General features: G+C 40.3%; 1 protein-coding gene across 1 annotated transcript in view; it reads right to left on the bottom strand.

The window, feature by feature from the left end:
• Window positions 1–14,561, bottom strand: part of SDK1 (sidekick cell adhesion molecule 1) — a 1,049,055-nt gene extending 1,034,494 nt beyond the window's left edge. The window contains exon 1 of the mRNA XM_003795444.1: window positions 14,276–14,561. Within this exon, the coding sequence (XP_003795492.1) occupies window positions 14,276–14,561 (286 nt within the window). The remainder of the gene's footprint in view (window positions 1–14,275) is intronic.
• Window positions 14,562–26,159: the final 11,598 nt, after the last annotated feature.

Consider the following 26,159-nt stretch of genomic DNA (forward strand, 5'->3'; position numbering starts at 1 on the left):
CAAGTGAATCTTTCTATGAGTAGAATATGAACGTTTTAACACAATAACTAAGAAAATGACATGAAGGCTATGTTAACCAGTTTGATGGAAGTGTTTCAGATTGTGTGTGAAAACACCACACTATACCCCAGAAGTGCATTAATGTACACAGTTACCATTCAATAAAAGAATAAAAAATTAAAAAAAGAAGTAGAAAAGCAGAAAAGGCCACTCAGATATAGTCAAGGAAGAGAGAGAGGAATGGGCAGAGTAAAGCCCACTCTTGGCAGGCCCCAGAAGAACACAGCTGCAGAGCAAAGCCAGGCCACACAAATAAGGAATAAAGACGAAGGCACAAGCAAGGTTAGGAAAAGAAATTCTTTCTCTGTAGTCTAGAAAGCAGAAAGATGAAAATAAAAATCAAAGCACATGAAGACCAATTTCATTTATCATTAAGTAATATTCTAAGAATCAATGTTCTTTTGCTTCCCTTAAAAACCTTACCTTTAGATACTATAATGTTGTCTTTAAAATAGGATTAAGTACTCTTTCTTGATTTGAAAAGGTTTGAACACTGATTGCTTAGAAAAAACTACACACACACTCTGGCTAGTTTCAGCAAAAAGAAATACATTGAAAAACAAATACTGTAAACTTGAAAAACTGAACATACAAACCTCAAGACTGATAAGAACCAAAACAGCATCAATCTGCAGTGATTTACAGAGCAACAAAAAAGAAAGGGAAAAGAGGTGTCCAATGGAGCCCTTGCTAAGTATCAGGGAATGCTCTAAAATGGTACATTTTTGTGAGCCATATACCACTCAATTGTTGCCTGCTACACTGTAATTCAAACATAATGTTCTACTTTATATTTTATTTATCATGGAGGTCATGTGGTACTTAATGCCAGGACACATTCTGAGAATGCATCCTTGGGTCATGTTGTCATTATGGGAACACTATAAAATGAACCTGCACAATCAATCCTATATGGTAGAGCCTACTATACACCTAGGCTATATGACATAGTCTATTGCTCCTAAGCTAAAAACTTATACAACATATTACCTTATACTGAATACACACTGGATACTTTAGACAGCTGTAAGAGTAGGAAGTATTTGTATATCTAAACAAACCTAAACATAAAACAGGTACAGAAAAACATGGTATTATCATCTTGACACCACTGTGGTATATGTGGTCCAACAATGACCAAAATGATACTGTGCAGCACATGACTACATACCTAACACTACTTACCTAGTACTTAAAGTTTTAAATACTACATTTATGTATAAATTCACTAATTTTCATTTACAACTTCAAATTTTTATTCAAACTTTTAAATACTAAATTTATGTATAAATTCACTAATGTTCATTTACATGCTTCAAATTTTGCACATAATACCGCTTTAAAAAAACTTGACTGTACAAAATTGATTCAATATCAGTTATTAAAAGAATGTGACACTAAAATCAAAGATTAAAACAGTACTAACCAGAAATCAATAGTACAAACATGTTGATAAATCATCTTTCAAGTGACTTTTTTAATTCTTATAATGAGCCTGTAACTTAAGATACTGCCTTTTTTAAACAAATGAATAAAATAAGGCCCAAAATAATTTAAGCTCCCCTGAAAGGAAAAAAAAATCAAAATCCCAGAGTCCCCAATAAGGCACTCTCAGTCTGAACCACTAAACTACTTTAATACCAAATTCCTCCTAAAATCCACTAATACTGTATTATAGTAAAGAATTACAACTGCTTTCATAATTTTTTAAAAGTTATAAGTGCTTATTCTGTAAAACTTAGAACACTCATGAAAAAAAAAAAAAGAAATCACCTAACACTGTAACAGAGATAAGCTCTTTAAGCAAGTTTGTCTTTTTCTTCAGTCATATTCATTGTATCACATTATAAAACCAAGTAATTTCCTATTCAAAATAGAAAGGCCTTAGCAGAGTACCTCACACATGAAAAGCACTCAACAAAAACAAGTTACTACATTCTAAACAAATTCTGTAACTTTCCTTTTCACCTAATATATGTCAATTTAAGCCACTTCTACACCATCCTTTTAATATCAACATAGGTTAGTGGTCTTTTGTGCCACATGAGCCACTATAAGAGGATGCATAAAAACTCTGGTCCTTAGCACTGTGGTCCAAGTCACCTACTGTTGACTGATAACATATGAGGATGGAGTACTCCAGCCAACCTAGCTTGTTCTCTAAAACAAGGGAATAAAAGTAGAGAATGTTAGGACTCCCAGTATTTCCTCAACTATCTGATATGGGACAATAAAAAGGCCAAATAAGGGCTGGCTTTTAAAAAAAAAATTGCTGTTATTGTTGCCAGTAGTATCTGTGATGAAATTTACCTCATTCACCCAACAAAGAGCAAATCTGAAACAAAGTAATTGTGGGTTTAAAAAAAAAGAATGACAAAATACCTCTTAGGCTGTATCCCCAGATAATGATATGCTAAAAATTTTAATTGTTAAGTGTTCATTACATAGAAGCATACTATTTATTACATTTTATGCTTCTGATTCCACAGAACAGGAAAGTTAGACATGCAGACGGTCTCTGTCTTTCCAAACGACTCTTGATTTCCATGATACCAGATTTACGTAATTTTCAAAGTGCAAGAGTTGATGAGAAACAACCAGCTAACAGTATCAAGTTGCCACAAAAGTGCAAGTGACTATCATTATCTGTCATTAACTCTCATCCATTGAGCTTCTTCATATCTTAACCACATTCTTCTATATGTATGCTTTCCCTTAATTATTGGGGGGTGGGGGGAGTGGGATTTGTTTTGAAACAGGATCTTGACCTTGCCCAGGCTGGACTGCAGTGGTACAAACATAGTTCACTGTAACCTCTAATTTCTGAGCTCAAGCGATCCTCTTGCCTCAGTCTCTAGAGGAGCTAGGACTATAGGCATGCACCACCAAGCCTGGCTAACTTTTTCTTTCTTTTCTTTTCTTTCTTTCCTTTTTTTGTAGAAACAGGTTTTGTACTATGTTGCCCAGGCTGGTCTCAAACTCCTGGCCTTAATTGATCCTCCCACCTTGGCCTCCCCAAGTGTTGGGATTATAGGTATGAGTCACTATCCCTCAGTTGTTAAAAGTATTTCATCCTGTGCATTTAGTCTAGCTGATAGCTAAGATCCAAGTCTTATTTTTCCACAACTCTGATAATGAGACTCCAATGCAGAATGTAAAGGAGGGCTTTGGGAATGTATTAGCTAAACATGAAGGTCTTTTTTGGAAGCTCCAAAAGGTAATATTGGACCTTCTCATCCTAAAATTTACAAATCTTAACCACCCATTTTGCCATCTTTTCCTCTCAGTACTGTATTCCAAAAAAATTTCTTCAGATCTCCTTTTAAAAAATTGTTAGTTTTCAATTCTATCTACTTGGCTCTTTAACTTGTCCATTGAGGTTACCTGTTTTATTAAAATGACCATAATTTTCATTTCTAGAAATTCTACTTGGTTCTTATATTCTAAGAACATATATGTTATTTTTCTAATCTGTGATATTCTTTCATCATGGTCTTGCCCCTTTCATCTCAAATAATTTTAAATAAGTAATCTCTTCTTCCACATATCCTATGATCCCTACTTCCTGGAGTACTAATTCTTCTATTTGTATCATCTGCTGATTCTCCTTTGTATGATTTATTTCCTTGTGTAGCTGGAAATTTTCCTTTTGTACTACAAGCTCATCTTTAGTATGAGTAGTTTCTTCTGCAAGAGTTTAGGGTTTTGTTTCTCTTTTTTTTGAGACAGTCTCAAGCTGTTGCCTTGGGTAGAGTGCCAGGGCATCATAGCTCACAGCAACCTCCAACTCTTGGGCTCAAGTGATCGTCTTGTCTCATTTTTTCTATTTTTAGTAGAGACAGGGTCTCGCTTTTGCTCAGGCTGGTCTTGAACTCCTGAGCTCAGGCAATCCACCCACCCCAGCCTCCCAGAGTGCTAGGATTACAGTCATGAGCCACCACACCCGGCCAAGTTGTAGATTTTTAATTTGCGTTGCAGGACAGTTTCACACTTAACTCTGAGGTTTCTATTAGTTTCCAGACTTTGTGCTATTTTCTCAGCTTGAAGATTAGTTGCACTATAAGAAATGTTAAATTTCAATCCCCCACCCAAATTCTGAGTTGAAACTTGGAGTTTAAATGTTATTACAACCCAAGAAGGAAAGTAAGTTTCCTTGCATTTTCCCAAACTAGTCAGCAAAGTTTTTCAGACCTCTTTTCACAGATGATTTTATGCTGGAGAACCTCACCTCCACCCTCCAAATTCCTCAGGCCATATCTCTCTCCTACTCTTTCATGAGACTCTCAGGAGTAAGCCATTGGGACTTGTATCCATGTATCTGAAACTACCACAGGCTTTGAGCTTCTGCTTACTGCTCTAGCAGTAAGTTTTCATTTCTGGGACCTGGGAATTTCCTGGTCTTTTAAGCTCAGAAATGCTTTTGTTTGTTCTTATTATGTATACTGTCCACAGTTTCTGTGTTTGAGGCAGAGGATGGGAGTCCTCAATATCAGCTCTAGCAGTAATATTGCTAGAAACCTCCAGTAGTCAACAAAATATGAAACTGAGAAATGATCACTTTAGAGAACTGTAACGATTCTTACCATTTTGACAAATGACCACTCGCTTTTTTTCCCCAGCCTCAACAAGTTTTATATTTGGAAAAAAACAAATATTCCCAAGGCATTTTAAGACCTTTTTTTCACTATGCATTTCAAATGGTTTCATAGTGCTCTTTCTTTACAAATTTCAATAGGTACCTGTTAACTCCATTTTCTCCCTATCCATTCACTCCATAATCAGCTTAAATCTACTTTACACTCCTAGAACTCAAGTGAACTTATACTCAAAGACTATCATTTCTCACTTAACAACTCCAACAGCCTTTTCCTGGTTCTCATTTATTCACCTCTCTGCAGCAATAACAACCATTCTAATTTTTCTACCCAAGTTCAAATTTTACTATTTCTGTATTATTTTCAACCATTCCTTAACTCATCCTCATTCACCCCACACTCTCCTCCTTGCATTTTATCCAGCAAATCACAACCAGGATCATGGGTCCTTGCAACAGTTATATGAAGTAGGTACAATTACACAATTCTTTAGAGAAAAGAATAAGGCTTAAAGAAAATTAAGTAGCCAACCCAAGGATTCACAGTCAGCAAATGGTTGAGTCAGTTATTTTATGACAAGCCCAACTTCTTAAACATGCTATCCTGTCTCCACAAATATTTATAACAAAAGCCCAAACCCTCCTGAATGCACAACTCATCTATCCCAACACCGTAACAGCTCTGTCTGGATGCCTCAAAGGTTCACACAGATACATTCAAAACCAAAATCATGATCATACTGCCCAAATTGAGGTGACCCAACCTCAGAGAATGACTATTCTAACCAACTATTCATGTAAGTCAGAAAACTGAACATCACCTGTAACATTCAAATCCCCTCCATACCCAACCTTCTACTAAATACTGTCCATTTTATCCCTCTCAGATCTGTTGCATCAACCTATTACCACACAACCACTCCAGCCCAAGCTGCTACTTTGTCTCACCTTCAACTGCTGTTACAACTCATCTATAGTGAGCCTGGTTTCTTCTGATCCATTCTCAAGTTTGCAACAAAAATGATGCCTCCACCTCTGCTCCCAGATGATCATCTTAAAATACAAATCTGGTCATTTCACCAATTTTAGACTCAGTATCAAAGTTTTAAATCAATCTATTTCATTTCATGGTCTGAAACAATAGGAATGCAAAGACTAGTGACAGCTACATTTCAGCCACAAAGTAAAAACAATTTCCAGTGAGTCTAGAATGTACTCAAACAGAAGCAAACTGGGAGATGAGGGCAAAGAGGACAGTACTTGAAAGGTTTTAAACACTTGGCTCCAGTTATTCCTGAGGTGGAACTGAATCCCAAACTTGCCAGGTTTTAGGGTATTCTAGTTATGCTGTAATATCCCTGGACCCCTCAAATTAAAATCCTTTTTTTCTTAAGTAGTTCAGGCTGAGTTTCTAGCTTGCAACTAGGAGTTTTACCTTTAAAAAAACAGAAAAAAGAAAGAAAAAAGGCTTTAGAAGAGAGCCAAGACAACACACTTAGAAAAGGGGATATGCCTACAAGAAAAAAATAAAACAAATTTTATATAAAGTAAAAATACCTTTGGCCAGCAAATATATAAATGCACTCAATGTTTATAAACTCATGTATCTCCTCCTTTTAAAGATGTTACATAAAATGCTTTAGGGTAAAAGCCATACTTTCTTTTATGTTCTGCAAATCATCACAGTTTTCTGTAAGAATGGAATAAATGCTGAATAAAAAATTAGAAGTAAAAGCATGACTATACACTAGTATAAATCATAGAGTTGCATCCCTGGAAACTCACTTCCTTTGGGAACAGTTTATACATGCACTAAAGCAAATAAAATATTTTTTCTAGTGACACTTTACCACTATTCCATTTCCTGGTTGTGACTCTGCATTGTCAGGTATTATAAACTCAACTTGCTCTTGACCAAAAATCTTATATATTACCTTAGTATACTGTAAAGTAGTGTAGTATGGAAAAAAAAAATAGCTATGGAAACCACAGATTATCTCCTACATAAACACTTTTTTCTGTTGCCATCTGGTGGTTCATGCATAAAAACCAAGGCTAATATCCACTGTATAGAAGGGCTTGGTCACACGAGAATCAAAATTTTTCACTCTTTTTACATCACACATCACACCTAACACCTAGGGAGAAGATAAAATTGACCTTCACTTTGAAAATAGGCCCTCCCCTCCCATCAAGAGAAAGCCACAAAACAAAATAAACACTAGAAAGAAGAGCCCACAGACATTAATATCTCGGGAAATAAGCACCCTTATCTAAGTATGATAGGTTATACCTCTGTGAACCCTCCTTACTCTGAATCTGAAATAAATTCCTAACTAGCCTGCTTGGGTCACTAAAATTCCCACTACCAAATATTCTTATTAAGGGCAACTAGTGGAGCACCGCAAGTATCTACATTCCTTCCAAAGTCAACCTAAACATTATTTGGTTATTTCCCTATATTTCTTTCCTTAGAAAGTCCATTCATCTTTGTAAAGTCAAACTTACAGATTTGAAAGCTTTCAAACCTCGCATGGTAAAGAAATGGGTCTCAAATACAGAGGAGATTTCTAGAAGAGAAAAGGCAATACAATATAGCACAAAGTCCTAATTTTGCCTATGTAATAATATTGGTTCCAGGGTTCACCACATCACCCGAAACCCACATCTCTAAAAGTAGCCTTGTCACTTTAAAATGCATATATTATATGCAATATAGCAAAGGCAAAAACACTGTAGAAACTACAGTCTTAGCCCACATTCAACAAGCTAATCTCCAAAGATCAGTAAATTAATAAATTTACTTGACTTGCATGTCTATTGTCAAGAAATTGGATTTTTGATAGCTGTTACCCTTCACTAAACATTGAATATCAAGAGATTGCCAGCTAAGCCTGTTAAAGTGAAAAATATTTCTTGTGTTAATTTTAAGGACCCTTTGATTTAGTACAAGTCTCTAATGAAGACAATTAAACCAACATAAGATTAGGTTGAGCACAGAAACAGACACCATCTACTAATCTCTAATTCCTTATACTCATTGTCTACTAAATAAAAATATTTTCATCATCACTATTTCATATCTCTTTAAATTTCTTACTGTTTTAATTACCTCCAGATTTTGATTAGTCTTGCTCCTTCTGTCCATTTAGATAAAAAAGCATCTCACATTTTAAGGAAATTTATTTCTTCAAACTTCAAGCTTACAGTGATAAATTATGGTACTAATTTGTTTTACAGAGCCTAAACTTTGGAGTATGAACCATTTTCAGGCTAGAGCAAATACATCACGTGTTAGATGGCAGCTCCCAAGGAGAAATACTATATTGCATCTTAGTTGTCTTCAACATTGTAAATACTATGGCAAAAGCAAAAAGAAGAAAATGAGGTTCTAAGAGCTAAGACATATGGGGTTATTGAATCCCCAGATAGGAGACACGTAGAAAGTTTGGTGAAGGACAGAAGGGATATGACAACATATAGAAGGATCAGAGAATTCAGAATGGTTCTGAACATCTAGTCTAAATCCTTTCTTTTAAAAGTGAAAAAACAGACTCAGAGGAAACCAGACTTATTCACATTGCAAGCTAGTAGTTACAGAATTAAATTAAAGCCAGGTCTACCGACATTTAGCCCAATGTCTTGTCCACTGGCCACGTCTGTTTCCAGGAAAGTTTTATACAAACTATTTTCATTCCCACAACACCCCAGGAGATTGGGGCTGGGCTAACACAATGAGTCTCTGCTTATCAAATACTAGACTTGTAAATACATAAACAAAGGTTTCCTAAAGCAAAACTCTAATAATATTTTTTATTTTTGTACATAAATGATGTTAATATAATGAAGCTGTTAAAATCTGTCACACTATGACAGACTCTTACATTTAAGGGATTCATTTAAAAACTTATAACTGCAATTTCTACATGCTACCAAAGGATGGCAGGAGGTGCCAATTTGCAGTCTCAATTGACAAAATATATTCTCCCTCAAAACTGTGAGCACAAATGCTTATGATCTTTTTAAAAGAGATGTACAAATCAGGGGAATTTTATTTTAAAAATGCCTTATAGCACTGTTGACATCAAATTAGAATAAGAGAGACTATACAAATTAAAATGCTCTATTCTATTAAGTAGTAGTTAGCCAAATAAAACTTTTAACACCTTTACTTTTTAAAAAATAATTCTTTTGTTCTTCTTTATACTACACCTTTTGACCTGACTTTTATTCTCCACCCTCAGTTTTACTCAACTTTCATGCATTTGAACATCAAGGGTCTACAACTACTTCTCTTCCCTTTAGAGCAGTGGTTCTCAACCTTCCTAATGCCACGACCCTTTAATACAGTTTCTTATGTTGTGGTGACCCCCAATCACAAAATTATTTTTGTTGCTACTTCATAACTGTAATTTTGCTACTGTTATGACTCATAATGTAAATATCTGATATGCAGGAAACCCCCAAAGGGGTCGTGACCCACAGGTTGAGAACCACTGCCTTAGAGAAATTCAAGCCATGACCTAATAAGAATCCTTACTCTGTCCATTCCACTCTCTAGCTTTAGTCATCTCATACTGCCCATCTCTGATCTCTGGAATTCTTAAGGCAGGCCAGAAGGCTGGCACAAAGACACTACATGCCACAAACCTTTGCCACCTGAAACACCAAATCACAACAAAATGCAAGGACCCTCAGGATAGAAAAATAAAGGCAAATGGTAGGTAAAATTAAACTACAATGTCTTCTTTAATATCAATTGCCCACTTACCTTGCAACAGATTTGCAATCAATTTGTTTTACCTCAATATTTGAGAGAAACTTCCTGGTTAGGAGTAATCCCAGTATGCTGCTGAACTTAGTTGTAGTTAGACTACGTTAAAGCAAACCAATAAAAGATTTGTACCTCACAAACCCCACCAATTCATTTAAAAGATTTAAATTCATATATTTGAGTGCACAAAAAGTTTTCCAAAAGTTCCTCAAAGAAATAGTTGGTCCATTCCTAGTAGTCAATTCTAGGGAGGTCCTATCTCTGCCAACAGGTGATATAACTCACTCTGCTAGAACTCAAGCTATGTTGGGGGTAAGGAGGTAAGGGTAAAAGAAATACACCAAAATAGTCATTTTACTAGGGGAGGGGCTGGCTACATGGAGGGGCTTATGTATATTCCTCTACTGTCCTTCAAATTATCTAATGTAATTTTTACAATCATAACTAAATAAGGCAACCTAAAACTTGAAGTCAAGTTATTCAACACAGTATTCCAAACACACCAACCACCATCTTCCCTTCAGCATAGATCAGATCTATTCAGATCTGTCCTTCTAAAGACAGAAGCTATACACAGGAGACATATGAACTTCAGTTATAGTCATAGACTCTGGATCAGGCCTTTCATTGTGGCTTCTGGCTCCACCACTACCAGTCCTGGGACATCAGGCAAATTAGATAACATCTCAAGGCCTGTTTCCTCACAGATAAAACAAAAATGCTACCTATCTCTCAGGTGCTGTTATGAAGAATGAGCACTTAAGTGCTTGTCCCTTAAGACTCCATAACAGATAACTACAAATGACTACAGACTGCATAGAGGGTTATGACTGCTTATTGTTGGATTTACAAGACAGTAACCAACTGACCAGTTGCTGTCTGTTAAATACTCAGTCGTCTAATAAAATTTAATTAAGTATCTGAGCACTTACTAAGTGTAATACCCATTTTTAAGACTCTCTAGTGAAGCAAAGTCTAGAACTCAAGATCCAGTTGAGAATTATACTGCAAAGCTATAAGGGGAGGAAGATAGGAAACAAAGCAATTTTGGATGAAATGCATTATGGACCCCAAAGAAAGCTAGATGTGTAGTGAACATTCCAGCAAACATGTAGCCTAAAAGTCTAATTAGTAGACCTTACCCAGGGTTGGGAATTAGACTGAGAAAAGTCCAGACTATAGGAAATCAGGCTAAGGGCGACAGAATTGGGTAAGATTATGGGATTAACACAAGGATAAAAAATGTAGCATAAAGACACAAGAAGAGTTTTTGTTTGTTTGTTTCAATTGCATGCTTCTGAGAACCAGTAGCTCTGAAGTGGAGTCCAAATGATGGCATTTTTTAAATTTTCACTGCTGATTCTGAAGCACAACCCAGGCTAGCACAAAGTAGGACCAAACAGTCTTAGTTGGAACAAACAGAATACATGACTAAAACATCAATTAGCTCAGAGTGAAATTTCAAAGTTTGAGATCATCAACCTGAGATAGGTATAAGTCATGATAGATTCCAGGTCCATAATAGTCACTGGAATTTGGAAGTTGAGGGCTAGGAGAGGACTGCAGACATAAGACAAAGTTACAGAAAAATCAAGTCATGTGATATCATTTAACAAGGTTAGGGTAATGATTTTCAAACTTGGCTAAACATCAGAATCACCTGGGGAGCCTCAATATCCTGATGTCCAGCTCAAACCTCAACTAAAACAAATTCTAGAAGTGAGATCCAGGCATCAGTATTGTTTAAAGCAGGGGTTCTCACCCTGTGGGTCTGAACCCTTTTTTAACAATGAAATAATTTAACATTACAGCATTAAGAAGGTTGAGAACTACCGGTTTAAAGGTCCTAAGTGATTCCAATGTGCAACCAAGTTTGAAAAACACTGAATTACAAGTCTCCAAAAAGTCAGCAGTTGCCCTGAGTGAGGAAAAACAAAAGGTAATATAAATTAGTCATTCTCAAACTGTGTATCAGAATCACCTGGAAAGCTGCAGCTCATGGAAAAATATAGTAGACTTAAAAAGTTTTACCAAACTCCCTAGATAATTCCAGTACATTAAGTTTAAGAACCATTGGTCAAAGTGACAAGAAATAACTCCAGATGAGAAACTGAGGACTATGAACATACCCAAGGCAGTAAATGACAGGCCCTTTCATCCTGATGAATACAAGCTGAAATCTATGAGCAGCAGTGGACATTACTAGAATCAGTAAGGCTATGAGGGATGTCCAACCTTTTTCTGCCACATGTTGCCAAAAGAATTGTCTAGTGTTTAATATATAAACACTAACAAAAGCCGAGGAGCAAAAATTAAAACTCTGTGCATACTTTGAGATATCCCACACCACAGACAAGCAAAACGGTCCTCAAATAATCTGCATGTGGCCTGCAGGCCATAGGTCGGACACCACTGCACATAAAAGATCCAGCAGTAAAGCTAAAGGTGCCACAGACTTCACACAATAAATCCTCTGCCTCAGAAGTCATCCTTCTAAATCGCTCACATCTGGCTTCTTGTTGGACAGCATAAAGCAAGCACGCATTGCCACCTGCCTTTCAGAATTAAAGACATGACTTTTTAGGAATCCAACAGCCACAAGCAATTAAACGCATGCCAATAAGAGTATTTAACACAGAAATTCTCATTATGATGGAGAAGAAACTTCACTATGTATTATAGTTACATCTGAAAGATCTGAACTTGGCATTTCACATAATTACATACTCCTACTTGTAACATTGGCTATGAATACATAACTTTTACTGGACAATATTGCAGGTGTTTTCTCCCTTCATAACTAAGCATCTCCACATGGAGTCCCATTAGAAGAAAACCTACAAGTTAGGAATAGCTTCACCTAGCTACACAGTAATAATGTGGTACTTAAGACCAATTCCAACTTAGTGGTAACTATGCCATTTAGAATGTTACATTTTATCTAACAAGATTCAAGAGAATACATTCCTGCACACATGACCAACTCATCATCCCATCAGAAATCTCTATAGCAGCACCAGAATTTTCATTTTCAAGATACATGAGCTTTTGTCAAATGGTGACATCTCCTCTGTAATATGAATTTTCAATATGATATAAAAAACATGATGGATATATTACACAATTCACAGAACACAGAGAACAGAAACCTGTCAATGAATTTCAAATTTGTGACAACCTATTTGAAATTTTACACTAAAAGATCTGTACACTTTCATAAACCATATAAATGTAAAACAGGTACCAATGTTTTTACTGCCAACAAGGAATAAAATATTCCTCCCTTACAAAGTTTGGCTGTTACCTTAGTACTTTTTTTTTTTTTAAGACTAATGTATTTTCATTAACATTTCAGTTGTAAAATTGCAAGCTTTATATAGCCTTTAAAGTATAACCTATAATATATTACACAGATTTCAAGTTTTTAATATTTCAAAACAAAGCCACTGGCAGATTTTCCCCCACCACTTCAATTCGTGCACACATCTTCAAATGTACAGATCTTACTGCAAAATGCAAGTCACTGTTTAGAAAAAGGAATTTAGCAATAAACACCATTTCTATTTTAAAGGTCATCCTAAGTAATTTAGATTTCTTCACTTGCACCTGGCTTCTCTAAGCAGTCTACACATTCCATTTTACAAAAAGACTTAATAAATGCTTTCCTTCCAAACTAAGTCATTAAGCAAAAAGCAGCACAAATAAATAAAATGAAAATTTTCAAGTAATGGCGGAGTTAAATCAACCAGAAATATGGCAATTTGTTTTCATGTAGTAAAACATGAAAGGAAGCATTTATTAAGGGGGACTACAATTTCAATAATGTTACATAAGCATTAATAAAAAAATTGTGACTTGTTAAACTATTGTATAGTTTTGAGTCCAGACCTTTAAAATGTCATTACATTTAAATCCTCTTACTACACACAAATCATCTTCACATGACACAGAACACAGCTAATTTAAGTTTAACGCTCTCGTTTTCCAATAGCGTACCAAGTTCCTTACCATTATAGCAGTATTCCAGGGTACACCTAATGAACAAAGTTAATTTTTCCTAAAGCTGCCAACACCAAAACAGGTTCACTACTCTGTTTTACAGACTCCATCAAAGATGTTATTAAAGTAGTTATTTCTGGTCTGTTTGGTTTTTTGTTTGTTTATTTTGTAAGACCAGTGAACTTCAGTGGAAAAGATGCTAACCGGCAGGGGAGTGGTAACAGTTTAGGAAAAATAATCCTCCTCCAGAATTAGGGTGTAAAGCTCGTCTCACAAGAAATTCCACCTCCCTTTTCAAAAGGTCATTTCGAATCAGCAGATCCTCTGTCCCTGTTTTATAGATCACCACTGTATTCTAAAGGAGAGCCAACAGAGGGAGAAAAACAAAGCAAAGTGGAAAAGCCAAGGGCACTCAAAGTTTTGCTCCACCGACTGTACGGCACCCACTTGGGGGTAGGGCATCGGGACTTGGGGGACTCCGGGGAGGTGGCGCGCTGGGGTGGAGGCTGGCATTTGGAGCTCATCGTTGATGTCACTCAGCGTTAGTGGAAACAGATACAAATCAACTCATTTTTAATCAGAGCCGCAGGATCGGACTCGGGCATTCTTTTAACGAGCGGACGAATGGGTCTCAACTTTGAAGGGATTTGAACTGTTTTACTTAAGAGAATAAAAAAGCAAAGCAACAAACAGGGTGTGTTTTCAAGACAGTTTAGTTTCCCTCCCCTCGGGTCCTGCGTGGACCAGAACGCTCACGGCGTTAACCCCTCTGCTCCCTCCAGATCCGGTGTTCCGTAGTCCCGGCCCGAGGATGGAGGAACTGGGGGGCCCCGAACGCCCGCGCCTACCTTGCGCCAGCACCCGGAGCAAGTGCAGCTGGAGCAACAGCAGCGTCCATGGTCCGCGACCGCCCGGGCCGAACTTTGCCGCCCGCCACCCCGCGTCCTCGCCGGGGGTCTCGGGTGCCGCGCGAGGTCCCGGGGGCTCGGGGCCGGGCACTGACTCCAGACTGGGGCGCGGCGCCGGCGGCGGGCGGGCGCGGCCGGGCAGGGACCCCCGCGGCCACCCCGGGCCCGCGCGCTCAGTGAGCGCCGCGCAGCCGCCGCCCGCCGAGGGCCGGGCGCCCCGGGCCATGCCGAGCAGCAGCCACCCCGCGCTCCGCACAGAAGCCCTGAGTGGACGCGGCGCCCCCCTGGCCCGAGGTGAGTAGCCACCGGGCGCTGAGGGGCGGCGTCCCGGTCCCCGTGTGGGGGGCGAGGCGCGTGCAGGAGGCAAGCCGGGCGGAGAAGTTGTCAGCAGGGAAAATTCGCGTCTCCCAGTCCCAATCTTCCAGCAGCCGCCGGCCGGGGACTGAGGGCCTGGCTCTGCAGCGCTCTCTCCAAAGGTTCAGCCGGGAGCTGAGGAGCCGCCGCCGCCACCCCCGCCCGGCGCTGAGGAGAAAGTGTGCCCGCCCGCGCGCCGGCTCTCGCCCTCCGCCGCCGCTGCCGCCGCTCCCCATTCACAGCCTGGCTGCACGCGCCGCCCGCGCCCGCCGCCCGCCGCTGATTGGCCGAAGGAGGCGGCTCCCGAGCCCGGGACCCGCCCCCATCTCCCTCGCTTGTTTTCAAACTCGCGGCGCCCGCCCGCCTGTAATTTCGCGCCGGCCGCGGTGCTGGGCTAGGGCGGCTTCCTGCGCCGGCTGCGCCCCCTAGGGACCTGCGGCGGGGACTGCAGCCGGCGCTGTCCCGCACGCACTCCCGGGGCAGGCTCACAGGCTGGGGCGTGCTAGCGGGCACCGGCGGCGCCGCCTAGCTGGCCAGTGCCGGAGCCCAGGTGGGGCAGGGAGGGGCTAGGGACTGGCCCGGAGCTGGGGAGGGAGAGAGTACAGCTGGACACGCAGATTCCGCGTGAGCCCCAGGCCAAGGGAGGGTCGGCGCGTCCCTCTCCGCTCCCCAGGAGCCGCCCTGCTTCCACCTGCGCGCTCTGTGCCTGATGGTTACTCGCCAAGTTACCGTAACCGCAAACAAGAAACATGCGAAAGAGGTATTTTAATTAGTGGCAACAAAAGACACCATTGGGTGCAAACTCGCCGCCTGTTCAGAGGAGTGGACAAGGCTTTGTAGAGGCGTCCAAGGTCACATTTGGCTGGGGGGACCACAGGACCACAGCCCCCGGCGCTTCCCGCCACGGGGTGGGCGAGTGTCCGGGAGAAGTAGGCCAGGAGGAGGGTCTCCCAGAGTGAGGCCTGGGGAGTCTGCAGGGATGCGAGTGGGAGCGGACGCTTAGCTGCATGTGGGAAGCATTAGCCAGTTTATGGGGTGAACTCAGCTGTCTGGCGGCTGGAAGGCCAGCATTTTTGTGGGAGGAGGGCTGGAGGTGACACGTAGTCTGAAGCTGCTGGGAGCTGGCTGGGAGGAGCCCAGGGCCCTGTGATGATGACTGAATGAGATCATGTAAATGCCGAAGGCAAGGGACTGAGTGTTCGCACAGCGCTGTGTGGGCTCGCAAAAAGCACTCGCTGCTCCTTTTGGGGTTATTGTCCAGCCAAGAAAGACCTGGGGCAGGAGAGTGGAGAGCAGTTAAGGCTGGAGGCTGTGAGCTAGGCTGGTGCCTGCTTGCAGAGCACCTGTGCTGCGCTAGCTCGGTATCAGACTGTTTACGCGCACCCTTATCTATAAAGTCTTAAAAATGACCCTGTAAGCCAAAGATAGGCAAACTGAAGCAATGAAACAGTAGCCGTGTGGAGGAGGTGGATTCAGAACTGCATCCGCCCCCAAGGCCTGCCCTCTACCCCCTCTCCGCGTCATGCTGGAAGGGACAAGAAAGTAAAATGAACCCACAGCTGCGGTCCTGGGAACACAGAGCTCCATAAGCCCACAGGTGCCCTGAGAACACAGGGCTGGTAAGTGGACACGCCCCTGGTGTCCTGAAGACATGGGAAGGAGACTTGAGGTGAGAAGGGGTGTCTTTTTATTTTCTATCGTCAGTAACCCTGGGTTTCTTCAAACTTGCAAGATAATGTGAGAGAAGGGGGTGGGAGGGCAATACCTCTTGGTTCTTGAGCACTTACTGTAGGGCTAGCCCTATGCAGGAGCTATGTGTGACAGGTGCAGTCACTGATGCAGGTGGGGAAACAGGCTTGAAGAGGTGACGTGACTGATGTGACCGACGCGACTTGGCCCAAATCGCAAGCTCCATTTCCATTCTCTCCACTTTGCTCAAACATGGTGGGTGGCTTTGAGGTCTTAGCTCCTCCCTTTCTAGTTGTGATATTTGCGCAAATGGCTGGCTCTAAGTTCCTGGGATGGAAAGTTAGAAATCATTCCCATCTCACAGGAAAGTGAGTGAGATAATTTACGCTCTAAATGCTAGTTTCCCTTTCCTTATAGGGATGTGGAAATACTTGTTCCGAGTTACTCTTGCTATGTCTACCAGTTGAGTGTGGTCCACCTTTAATCTTTTTCTTTGAGAGCATCATATGCCCATTCCTTTCCTTTCCAAAGGGAACATTATGCATACAGTACACAGGAAGTTGCCTAAGCCATATTCAGTGCCTCTTTGACTGTGATTTACTTTGCACTTAAGGGAAAATTTTGTGGAAACTTGTTTGGCAGTTGGACAGTCAAGCCAGGATATGCTAGGTTAGAAGAAACCAGTGGAGTCCTAAGACCCTTCTGGGAAGTGTTTTATCCAGTATCACCCTGGGGAAGTCAAGCTCTGTAACAACTTCCATTCCAAAGCTGAAGACACCAAGCGGGTAAAGTTTGATATACACAAAGTCACCATATTAAAGCCAGAACAAGAATCCAGCTATCCTGAGAACTATTCTAAGACTATTTTTTAGCCACTGCCTAGCCTATATTACCTTTTACAGGACCCATTAGATTATTATCTTGAGGAATGTGTTCAGACTTATGAGTATTTTCTCTCAAAAAAGAATGCAGAGAAACCCCTTTATAACACTAGGGAAAAGAGATCCAGGACAGGGTTGGAAAATTTTGGCCCAAAAGGCCAATTAATCCGTTTACCCGGCCCAACAAGAAAGCCTTCAGAAGTAAACATTTTATACCTGTATACTCATCCTTAAAAATCTTTAGCCATATATTCTAAAAAGCCATGAGGTGGAGGGATGTTACTCCATGAAACCTGACTTATTTTTCTTTTTAAAAATGAGCTATAGCCATCTCCCATTTCCCAGGACAAGAAGTTAAAATTTTCCATGCTTAGAAAGGGAGAGGGAGAAAGTTTTCAAAACAGATGATAATTTAATTGGAGTTAGAATGATCAGTGAGACTACCAACGTTTCACCCTCACTGGCTACTCCTTGCTTAATTAAAAAGGAGAGTTTTCAAAACATAATTTAAGTGGAGTTAGGATGATCAGTGAGATCACCAATGTTTCACCCTCACTGGCTACTCCAGGTCTGATCAATGGACCATCAACCTCACCTGGGAGCAGGTTAGAACTGCAGCATCTTGGGCACAGCCCTGGACCTACTGAATCATGATCTACATTTGAACAAGTGATTCCTATGTAAATTAAAGTTTGAGATCCACTAATGTAATTAATCCCTTTGTGTCTCTTAGGAATTAATAAGCTTGATGACTATAACCCTCTATTGTGTTCTGATACCTTCCTCTCTGCCTTCCTTCATCTTTTGCTTCATTCTGTCTTTTCTACCCCTTATGGATCACGAGATAAAAAGGAAGCTTTTTTTAATGATGTAATTGTTATTTTATTTTTAAGGAAAATATGCAAATTTCTAGACCCATCAATAGATTGAAATGTTTACAAATTAAAAACCAAAAATCTTTATGGCACTGTGGGAAACAATGGAGAAAATATTAATATGTCTCCTAATAAATCAATAAGACTTAGAAAAGCTGCTCAGCTTTTATTAGTCAAAAAGAAAAATAGATAAACAAGCCCAACAGAAAGATGAGCAAAGAAAAGGAACAGGCATGTTTCAGAGGAATGCAAAGAGAAAATAAACATTTGAAGAGATGTACAACAAAAACTGGAAAAAAAAATAGTAATAGGGCTTATAAAAATTTAAGCCCCATTGTTTTAATTATCCTTCAAAGGACTGATAATAGCAAGTGTTGGTGAAGGTATGTGGAAATGGTCATTCATGTATTTTTAGTGGAAGTATAAATTAAACAGCCCTCCTGGACAGAAACCTTAAATCCATAGCTAAACTTTTAATGTGAATTAATTCCAACCCATGAATGCTAAAGAATATGTGGATAAGGTTGTGCATTGCAGCATTGCTAAAAATAGCCTCCCAAAAGGATATTCAATATCCACATAATAAATGTCCACATGACTGTTAATAGACTGAGAAGTGTTAGTACAGAAATATCCACTATATACAGTTTTTTCTTAAAAGTTACAGAGCAAATATATATAGAATAATCTTGTGTTTATTTCTTTCTGAAAAGATGCATGCCAGCCTCATCAATTTTTCTTCAAGGGTCATGTCATGGAATTGTATGCTTTTCTATACTTTTCAAATTTTCACATGTAAATGTGTATTTGAAAATAAACCTATAAAGTGTATTTGTAAAAAGCTGATGGTGATGAGCTGCCTTCAGAACTCATTAAGAAATCTCTCACATGGGTTCTCAGTAGTTCTCCTGAGAAAAATAAGCACCAGTCCTATTTAGAGGCCAGGTGCAATGTGAAGTTATCCACATGAGGATATTGCATCCTTCAGTTACGAACCAAGGCCCCCCAATCTACATCCTGGGAATTTCTTACCACCTGTGGTCCTCTCCTAATGAGAGCTGTACCCTTAGTTGTCTCAGTGGTTTACTCTTCAATCCTTGCCAGCTTCTAATCCCAGCCTCACCCTTGCTCTGTTGCCTGGCAACCCATTACCTAGCAGAGCACAGCTCCAGGTGCTACCTTTGAGCCCTAATAGGGCATGGGCTTTGGTTACCTTAGAGCCTACCCTAGTTTCCTAAGAATATTTTCAGAAGCCAAAATTTCATGAAATACTCTTATTAAGTAAGCTATGAAAAGAGAGGTACCAGAAATTTACCAAGCCTACAAAAATTCTTGCCAGCTTTCTTTAAAAGTAGCTATCCTTCACCTTTCATTGCTTTAAATTGGATGATGCAGAGATCCACATTGTCTAGTCCCTGCTCAGCACCTCATCTGGGCATCTCCCCAAGCTCCTGACTTAAACACTCTGGGGGTAAGCCCAGCAAACTGTTTTAACGAGCCCTCTAGGTGATTCTAATGCACATTCAAATTGGATAATGATTGGTGGAAAATAATTCCTTCTATTCTTGTTTTTCAGCTGGTATTTATCAAGTAACTGATTCTTGCTAGCTCCAGTTCTAGGCAAGTATGAAATAAATAATTATAATTATATGATAAGCAAAATCACCTAGGGGGTCTATCTGAGAAGGGATCTAACAGCTCTGAGGAATAGAAACCTGAAGGATGAAGATGAAAAAAAGGGTGCTCTGGGCAGAGAGGAAGGTAAATGCAAAAGCCCAAAGTTTGAAATTTAGCAGAAAGACCATGAAGGTTTTTAACTTACAGAATCAGCAATGTTTTTAGAAAGATCCTTCTGGTCATGGAGTAAGATGAGATGGAGAAGCCAGGAGACCTGAGAGGAGCCCTCCCAGCAATTTGAGTGAGAAGTTACAGTAGCAGTTGGGATGGGAAAGAAAAGACAGATTAAGAAACTAATTGGAAGATGAGACAAAATCTAAGATTCAAGGATCACATTCTGTTTTCTGGCTTGAGAAACTGGAAAAATAGCTGTTTTGTTTCTGAAGGGAGGGGACACAGGAGGAAAGACACTTGGAGGTATGTGACAGGGAAGACAGTGCCATGCAGTTAATTTTTAATCTGTTAAATTTTGATGTGTCTGCAGAATGTCTGCTGGCAGATGTGATCATTAGACATGTGGATGTTTAGGTGTAAACCTGAGAAGGGAGGAGCGGTGGAAGATGACTTCACGGAGTCTACAACATGTAAAGGCAACACTGCCAGAAAGTGAAGGGTAGAAAAGTGACCTCTAGGTTGAGCAATGAGGGTGTCCCTGCAGACCCTGTGATATCCCCAGGGTAAGGGCACAAGTGGAAGGTGGAGATAAGACATTTTCAAGAGGTCTCATGTGAAGGTGAAGCAGAAGACAACAAGAAAGGTATCAGCCTGTTTTCTATAGAAAGGGGGATTAAGAAGAGAGGTTGATCACGAAGAGCTCAGGAGCCTCAAGATCTCTGGGAATGTTTCCTAAGAGGGGGTTTAGCCTTAGGCAGGGGAGGACCATCCAGTCTACTGTAAAGGGAGACCAGGGGAGAGGACAAAGTTCAGTTAGAAGAGTTATCAGGAAAAATTGAGGGAGATACACCCGATGTTTTCTTCTCTGTCTCTTTTCTCTAAAACAACTAGGTCACCTGTTGAATATGAGGGGAAAGAAGAACTGGCAGACCTTGAAGGCAGTGCAGACATTGAAAGTTTGAGATATTTTCTTTGGAGAAAGGGAGAGGCCTAGCAACAGATTTAATATACAGTCTTCATCTGGCTGGGCATGGTGACTAATGCCTATAATACTAGCACTCCGGAAGGCCAAGGTGGGTAGATTGCCTGAGCTCACAAGTTCAGAACCAGCCTAAGCCAGAGTGAGACCTCATCTCTAAAAAAAATAGCTGGGTATTGTGGTGGGCACCTGTAGTCCCAGCTACTTGAAAGGCTGAAGCAAGAGAATCACTTGAGCCCAAGATTTTGAGGTTGCTATGAGCTATGATGCCATGCACTCTACCGAGGGCAACAAAATGAGACTCTGACTCAAAAAAATTTTTTTTTCATCTGACTTTTACATAAGCATTTAAATCCTCATAACAATCTCTGTGTGATGGGAAGCATGTTTATTCCATTTTACTGAGATCCAGATAATTCACATCATTTGCCCAGGGCCATTCAGTCAGTGAGAGGTACAGCTGGGATTGGAACCTGTACTTCCTGAGCTGTCTTTTGCTTTTGGGATAGGACAAATGTTGTACAGACATCATCATGAAAACTTAGTAGAAGGGATCTTCAAAAGCATCTTGTTAAAAGAGGACACTTTAAGTCAAATAAAAGAAAACTGTCTTAAATTCTTTTGAGAAGTGGTGGATTCCCAGAGTTGGTAAGGAGACTTGGGATTGATCTCAACACTCACTAAATTCCTAAATTCAATTGTCTACCTAAGGCATTCAGCTCTCTTTATCATCCCTCAAGATCATTCCATTTGGAGAAAGTTCTCCTAAATAGTGAAGTCCCGTTTATATTGAATTGTAACCAACCTTTCTACAGCAGCCATCCACATGTCTTTATTCTGTCCTCTGGAGCTGTTAGAGTGTCCCTGCTATTTCCCCAATCACATGACAGTATGTAGAGTGCTGTAGAAAATGAACATTTGTTGAAAGAACAACTGATAAAAGGAGCTCTAATCAAAAATATATGAGGCCGGGTGGTGTCTGTGGCTCAGAGGAGTAGGGCACCAGCCCCATATGCCAGAGGTGGTGGGTTCAAACCAGCTCCAGCCAAAAACTGAAAATATATATACACACACACACGCACACACACACACACATATATATATGACCTGGGTTCTAATCTAGCTCTGTTAACCAGCCAAATAACTTTGAATCAGCCATAATTCCTTTCAAAAATTGGTATAAAACAATCCTTTCACTATGCTTACAGGTTCTGGGGGTTGCAGGAATTTATTCAGATCATAGCAGGGAAGTGGCTGGGGACTAGAATCACTTGGACATCTTCACTCACATGTCAGGTGCCTGAGCAGGGATTACATGCTGGCTGGGCTCAGTGGGGACTGTTAACCAGAATGCATTTATGTGGCTTTTCCTTGTGGCTTGGGCTTCCTTACAACATGGCAGCTGGATTCTGAGAAGGAATATCTGAGAGGAAGTATTGGGAAACTGCACAGCCTTTTCTGATTTGGCCTTAGAGGTCATGCAGCATCATCTCCACTGCACTCTATTGGTGATAAGCAATTCAATAAGGCCAGGCCAGACCCAAAAGGAGTGGAAATACAACTGTACCTCTGAATGTGGAGAAAGGCAAGGTCACATTGCAGAGGAGTAGGCAAAATAGGAGGTATCATTGCAGCCATTTCGGAAAATACAATTTGGCATAGATACTCCCTAAGGACTCCCAGAAATACGTGGAGGAAAGGTACTTTGCAAGGGCCTAGGGACCTGCATTAGAAGCTAGTATGATCTGATTACAAACATAAAGCCCCCCAGATCCTTACTAACTGAGGGGTCTGGGTTGAATTATGTCACACCTAAATTCATATGTTGAAGCCCAAACCCCCTAGTAGTAAGCCCAAATCTTAGTACCTCAGATTATAATCATACCTGAAGATTTTTAAAAGGTGATTAAATTAAAATGATGTCGTTAGGATGGGCCCTAGTCTAATATGACTGATGTCCTTATAAGAAGAAAAGATTAGGACACAAATATGCAGAGGGTAAACTATGTGAGGACACAAGGAGAACCCAACAATCTACAAGCCAAGGAGAGAGACCTCAGAAGAAACTAGCTCTGCTCACACCTTGATCTTGGGTTTGCAACCTCCAGAACTGTGAGAGAATAAAAGTCCATTAAGCCTCCTAGTCTGTGGTATTCTATTGTGGCAGCCCTACAAACTGATACAAGCTGAGACCAGGGCCTTTTAGCCATGTGGGCACAATCTCCAAGAATTACCATGCTTGAATAGCACAGGACTTGCCATTCTTGTTTAAGGGACTTTTTTGTTTTTCTTTTAACATATCTATGCTCTTTGGCATTTCAACTTCAATTGGGACATTTATTATGTGCCTGTTTGAATTGTGGCAGTTTAACTCCAATTTTCTTTCTAACTATTAATGTTTTTTCTGCACTTATGGGGCTAAGGATCCATGCAGAGAAATTTAGCATTTTGCATGTAGTTTTTACCTGTCACTCTTCTGTGTCGCATTCAATTAGGAAGTAAAACTGAGAGTTGATCTCGTCCATCATTCAGAAAAGTTACTAGAAGAAATGGCTCTTGACTGCAGAGCCACAAAAGAGTTTTAAAGTTTGGTGACAGATATACATGAAAGTACATACTCTTTGGCCTGAAGTTGTATTTCAATAAGTATATCTTTAAAACAACTGACAAATACAAATATCCAACAAGAATAGTTGTCTCTGCATTGTGGTAATAGGGAAAAAAATAGAAGAAACCTAAATGTCTAAAAGTAGGAATTATCACACATTATGGTTTATCTACTTGGTGGAATACCAAGAAAAGTATATTTTCAAAGACTATTTAATGACATGAGAAATATGGCTAAGATAGTATTGCATGGGGAAATCATTTATGCAATTTTCTCTTAGAATATTGGAATACCTGGCTATATATCAGAGAGAGGGAGGAGAAATAGATAGAGCTAAAAAATAAACATCAAGAAAGTCCTGAAAGGAAATGCTCCACGATATTAATAGAAGTCATTCCTTTATAGCATCATAGGTGGTATTTTTCTTTAAAATTTTCCTTTGTTTCTAAGAATCTAAGATGAATGCATTTCACCTTATAATAAATAATAAGGAAAGTATAATAAGTTACACTTTAATGTGGATGGGGTGCCAGTAACTACGGGGGGAAACAGGCTTTGTCCCACTCATGCTGAAGGGTATTTGAGATTTTTAGTAATGCTGTTTCTTTCACCCTCTCCTTCCTTTCTCTTTCCTTCATCTTCTCTCAGAATATTACAACTGAGTCAACCTCTGGTCCAGTTGGCCTCACTCTGGAGTTGACAATGGAATCAAAGAACATTTGGTGGAAGGACAAAATTCACAAAATTTTAGAGCTGGAAGAGGCCTCAGAAACCATCCAGTCCAACACAGTTATTGTCAGCCAGAAAAACAAGAGATGTACAACAGAACGTCCCAGTTTGCCATAATAAGCCATTATGGGTCTCTCAACCATGAAGTTGTCTGAATTATTTTTGAAGCTATTTGTATTTTCAAGCCTGTGCCATTTCCATAAATCTGCTACCCACTGTGCGAAAAACAGGATGGGGGGACACAGTTTAATAGCAACACATGTGAGAAAAGCCTCGAGGCTATGCTGTCGCTGCCTGTGAACTCTGTGGGAGTCAGCGATATGTGGTGGTGGTCCCGGGCTCACATTGAGGTCAGTGTGGCTTGCAAAGGCAGGGACTGCTAGCCAGTGTGAGGCCAGCATGGCATGGCTGGGGCCATGTTCCTGGAGGTACAGCACAAGAGCTCAGCCACAAGCTGGAGCACGACTGGAGTACAATGGCTAGTAGAGCGAATGATACATCAACTAAAATGAGGAAGACTGAATGTGAATCTGGTCTGTTTTTAAATGTCTGACTGTGTGGGCAAGTTATTAGACTTCACTGCAGCAGCAGTAGGTAAACTTTGTCCAGTGGCCACTTACAGTCCAGTGTTGGGAAAAAATTTCTAGCAATTGAAAATTAAACAGAATGAGCTACTTTGAAAGATAGTGAGTTGCTTGTCAGCAGGGCAAATGGAGGTCAAACAGCCAGTTTCCAGGGGTTTTATTGAGGAGAGAAGGCAGCAGCCAAAGAGTTGAATCCGGCAAGCAAAGATCCCTTTTAGCTTTATGTTCCAACCATGAGAGTCTATCTCTTTTATTTTATTTATTAACATGGTTTCTTAGACAGCATGGTAGCTCACCCCTGTAATCGCAACACTTTAGGAGGCTAAGGCAGGAGGATTGCTGAATACCAGGAGATTAATTCCAGCCTGAGCAACATGGTGAGACCTATCTCTACAAAAAATGAAAACAACTAGCTAGGCAAGGTGGCATACACCTGTAGTTGCAGCTACTTGAAAGGATGAGGCAGGAGAATTACTTGAGCCTGAAAGTGTTAGGCTGCAATGAGCTATGATGATACTATTATACTCCAGGATGAGTGAAAGAGCAAGACCCTATCTCAAAAACAAGCAAAAAACACTATGTCTTATCCACACAAAGACTTGTACATAAATGTTCACAGCAGTTTTATTCATAATGGACCCAAGCTGGAAACAGCTGAAATATCCTCAGTAGGTAAGTGGATGGACAAACTGTGCCAGGGTCCCACAATGAAATGGTATATGGCAATGACAAAGATTCAACTCCTGATACCCACAACAGTGGGGTAAATCTCCAAACACAACCCTGGGGGAAAGAAGCCAGACCCCAAATGTATACATAAGGCTCTAGAGCAGACAAACTGACCTGTAGTGATAGCAAAACAGCAGTTGCCTGAGGTGGGGGACAGGGCTGATTGTCCTCAAAGAGGCATGGGAACTTTTCTGGGGTGATGGACATGGTTTATATCTTGATGGTGATGATAGTTACATGGATGTATTGGTTGTCAGAACTCATGGAACTATCTACTTATAATAGATGCATTTAATTGTAAGTTTTAGCACAACAAAGCTGATTTTAAAAAATGCCATACATCATACCCAGAAAGATTCAAGGTAGCTTTCACATGAAAAAAAAAATTTAAAGTGTTTCTTAAACATCAAAAGTTGTTCCCTTTTTCCAGGATTGTGTGATTTTGTAAGCAGGGCTTTCTTCACCTTTTCTGTACTTTCAAGGATTTTGAAGGATCACATGTGTTTATTTCAACTGGACAGGCCTGTCTCTCTGTAGTGGCTGTTTGTCACTGCAGCTGGCTTGGGGACATTCCCCTCCTATGTCTGTCTTGAGATACACAGAGT

Source organism: Otolemur garnettii, unplaced genomic scaffold (assembly GCF_000181295.1).
Source record: "Otolemur garnettii isolate 467f Iridium unplaced genomic scaffold, OtoGar3 scaffold00092, whole genome shotgun sequence".
In the NCBI taxonomy this organism is placed as follows: Eukaryota; Metazoa; Chordata; class Mammalia; order Primates; family Galagidae; genus Otolemur; species Otolemur garnettii.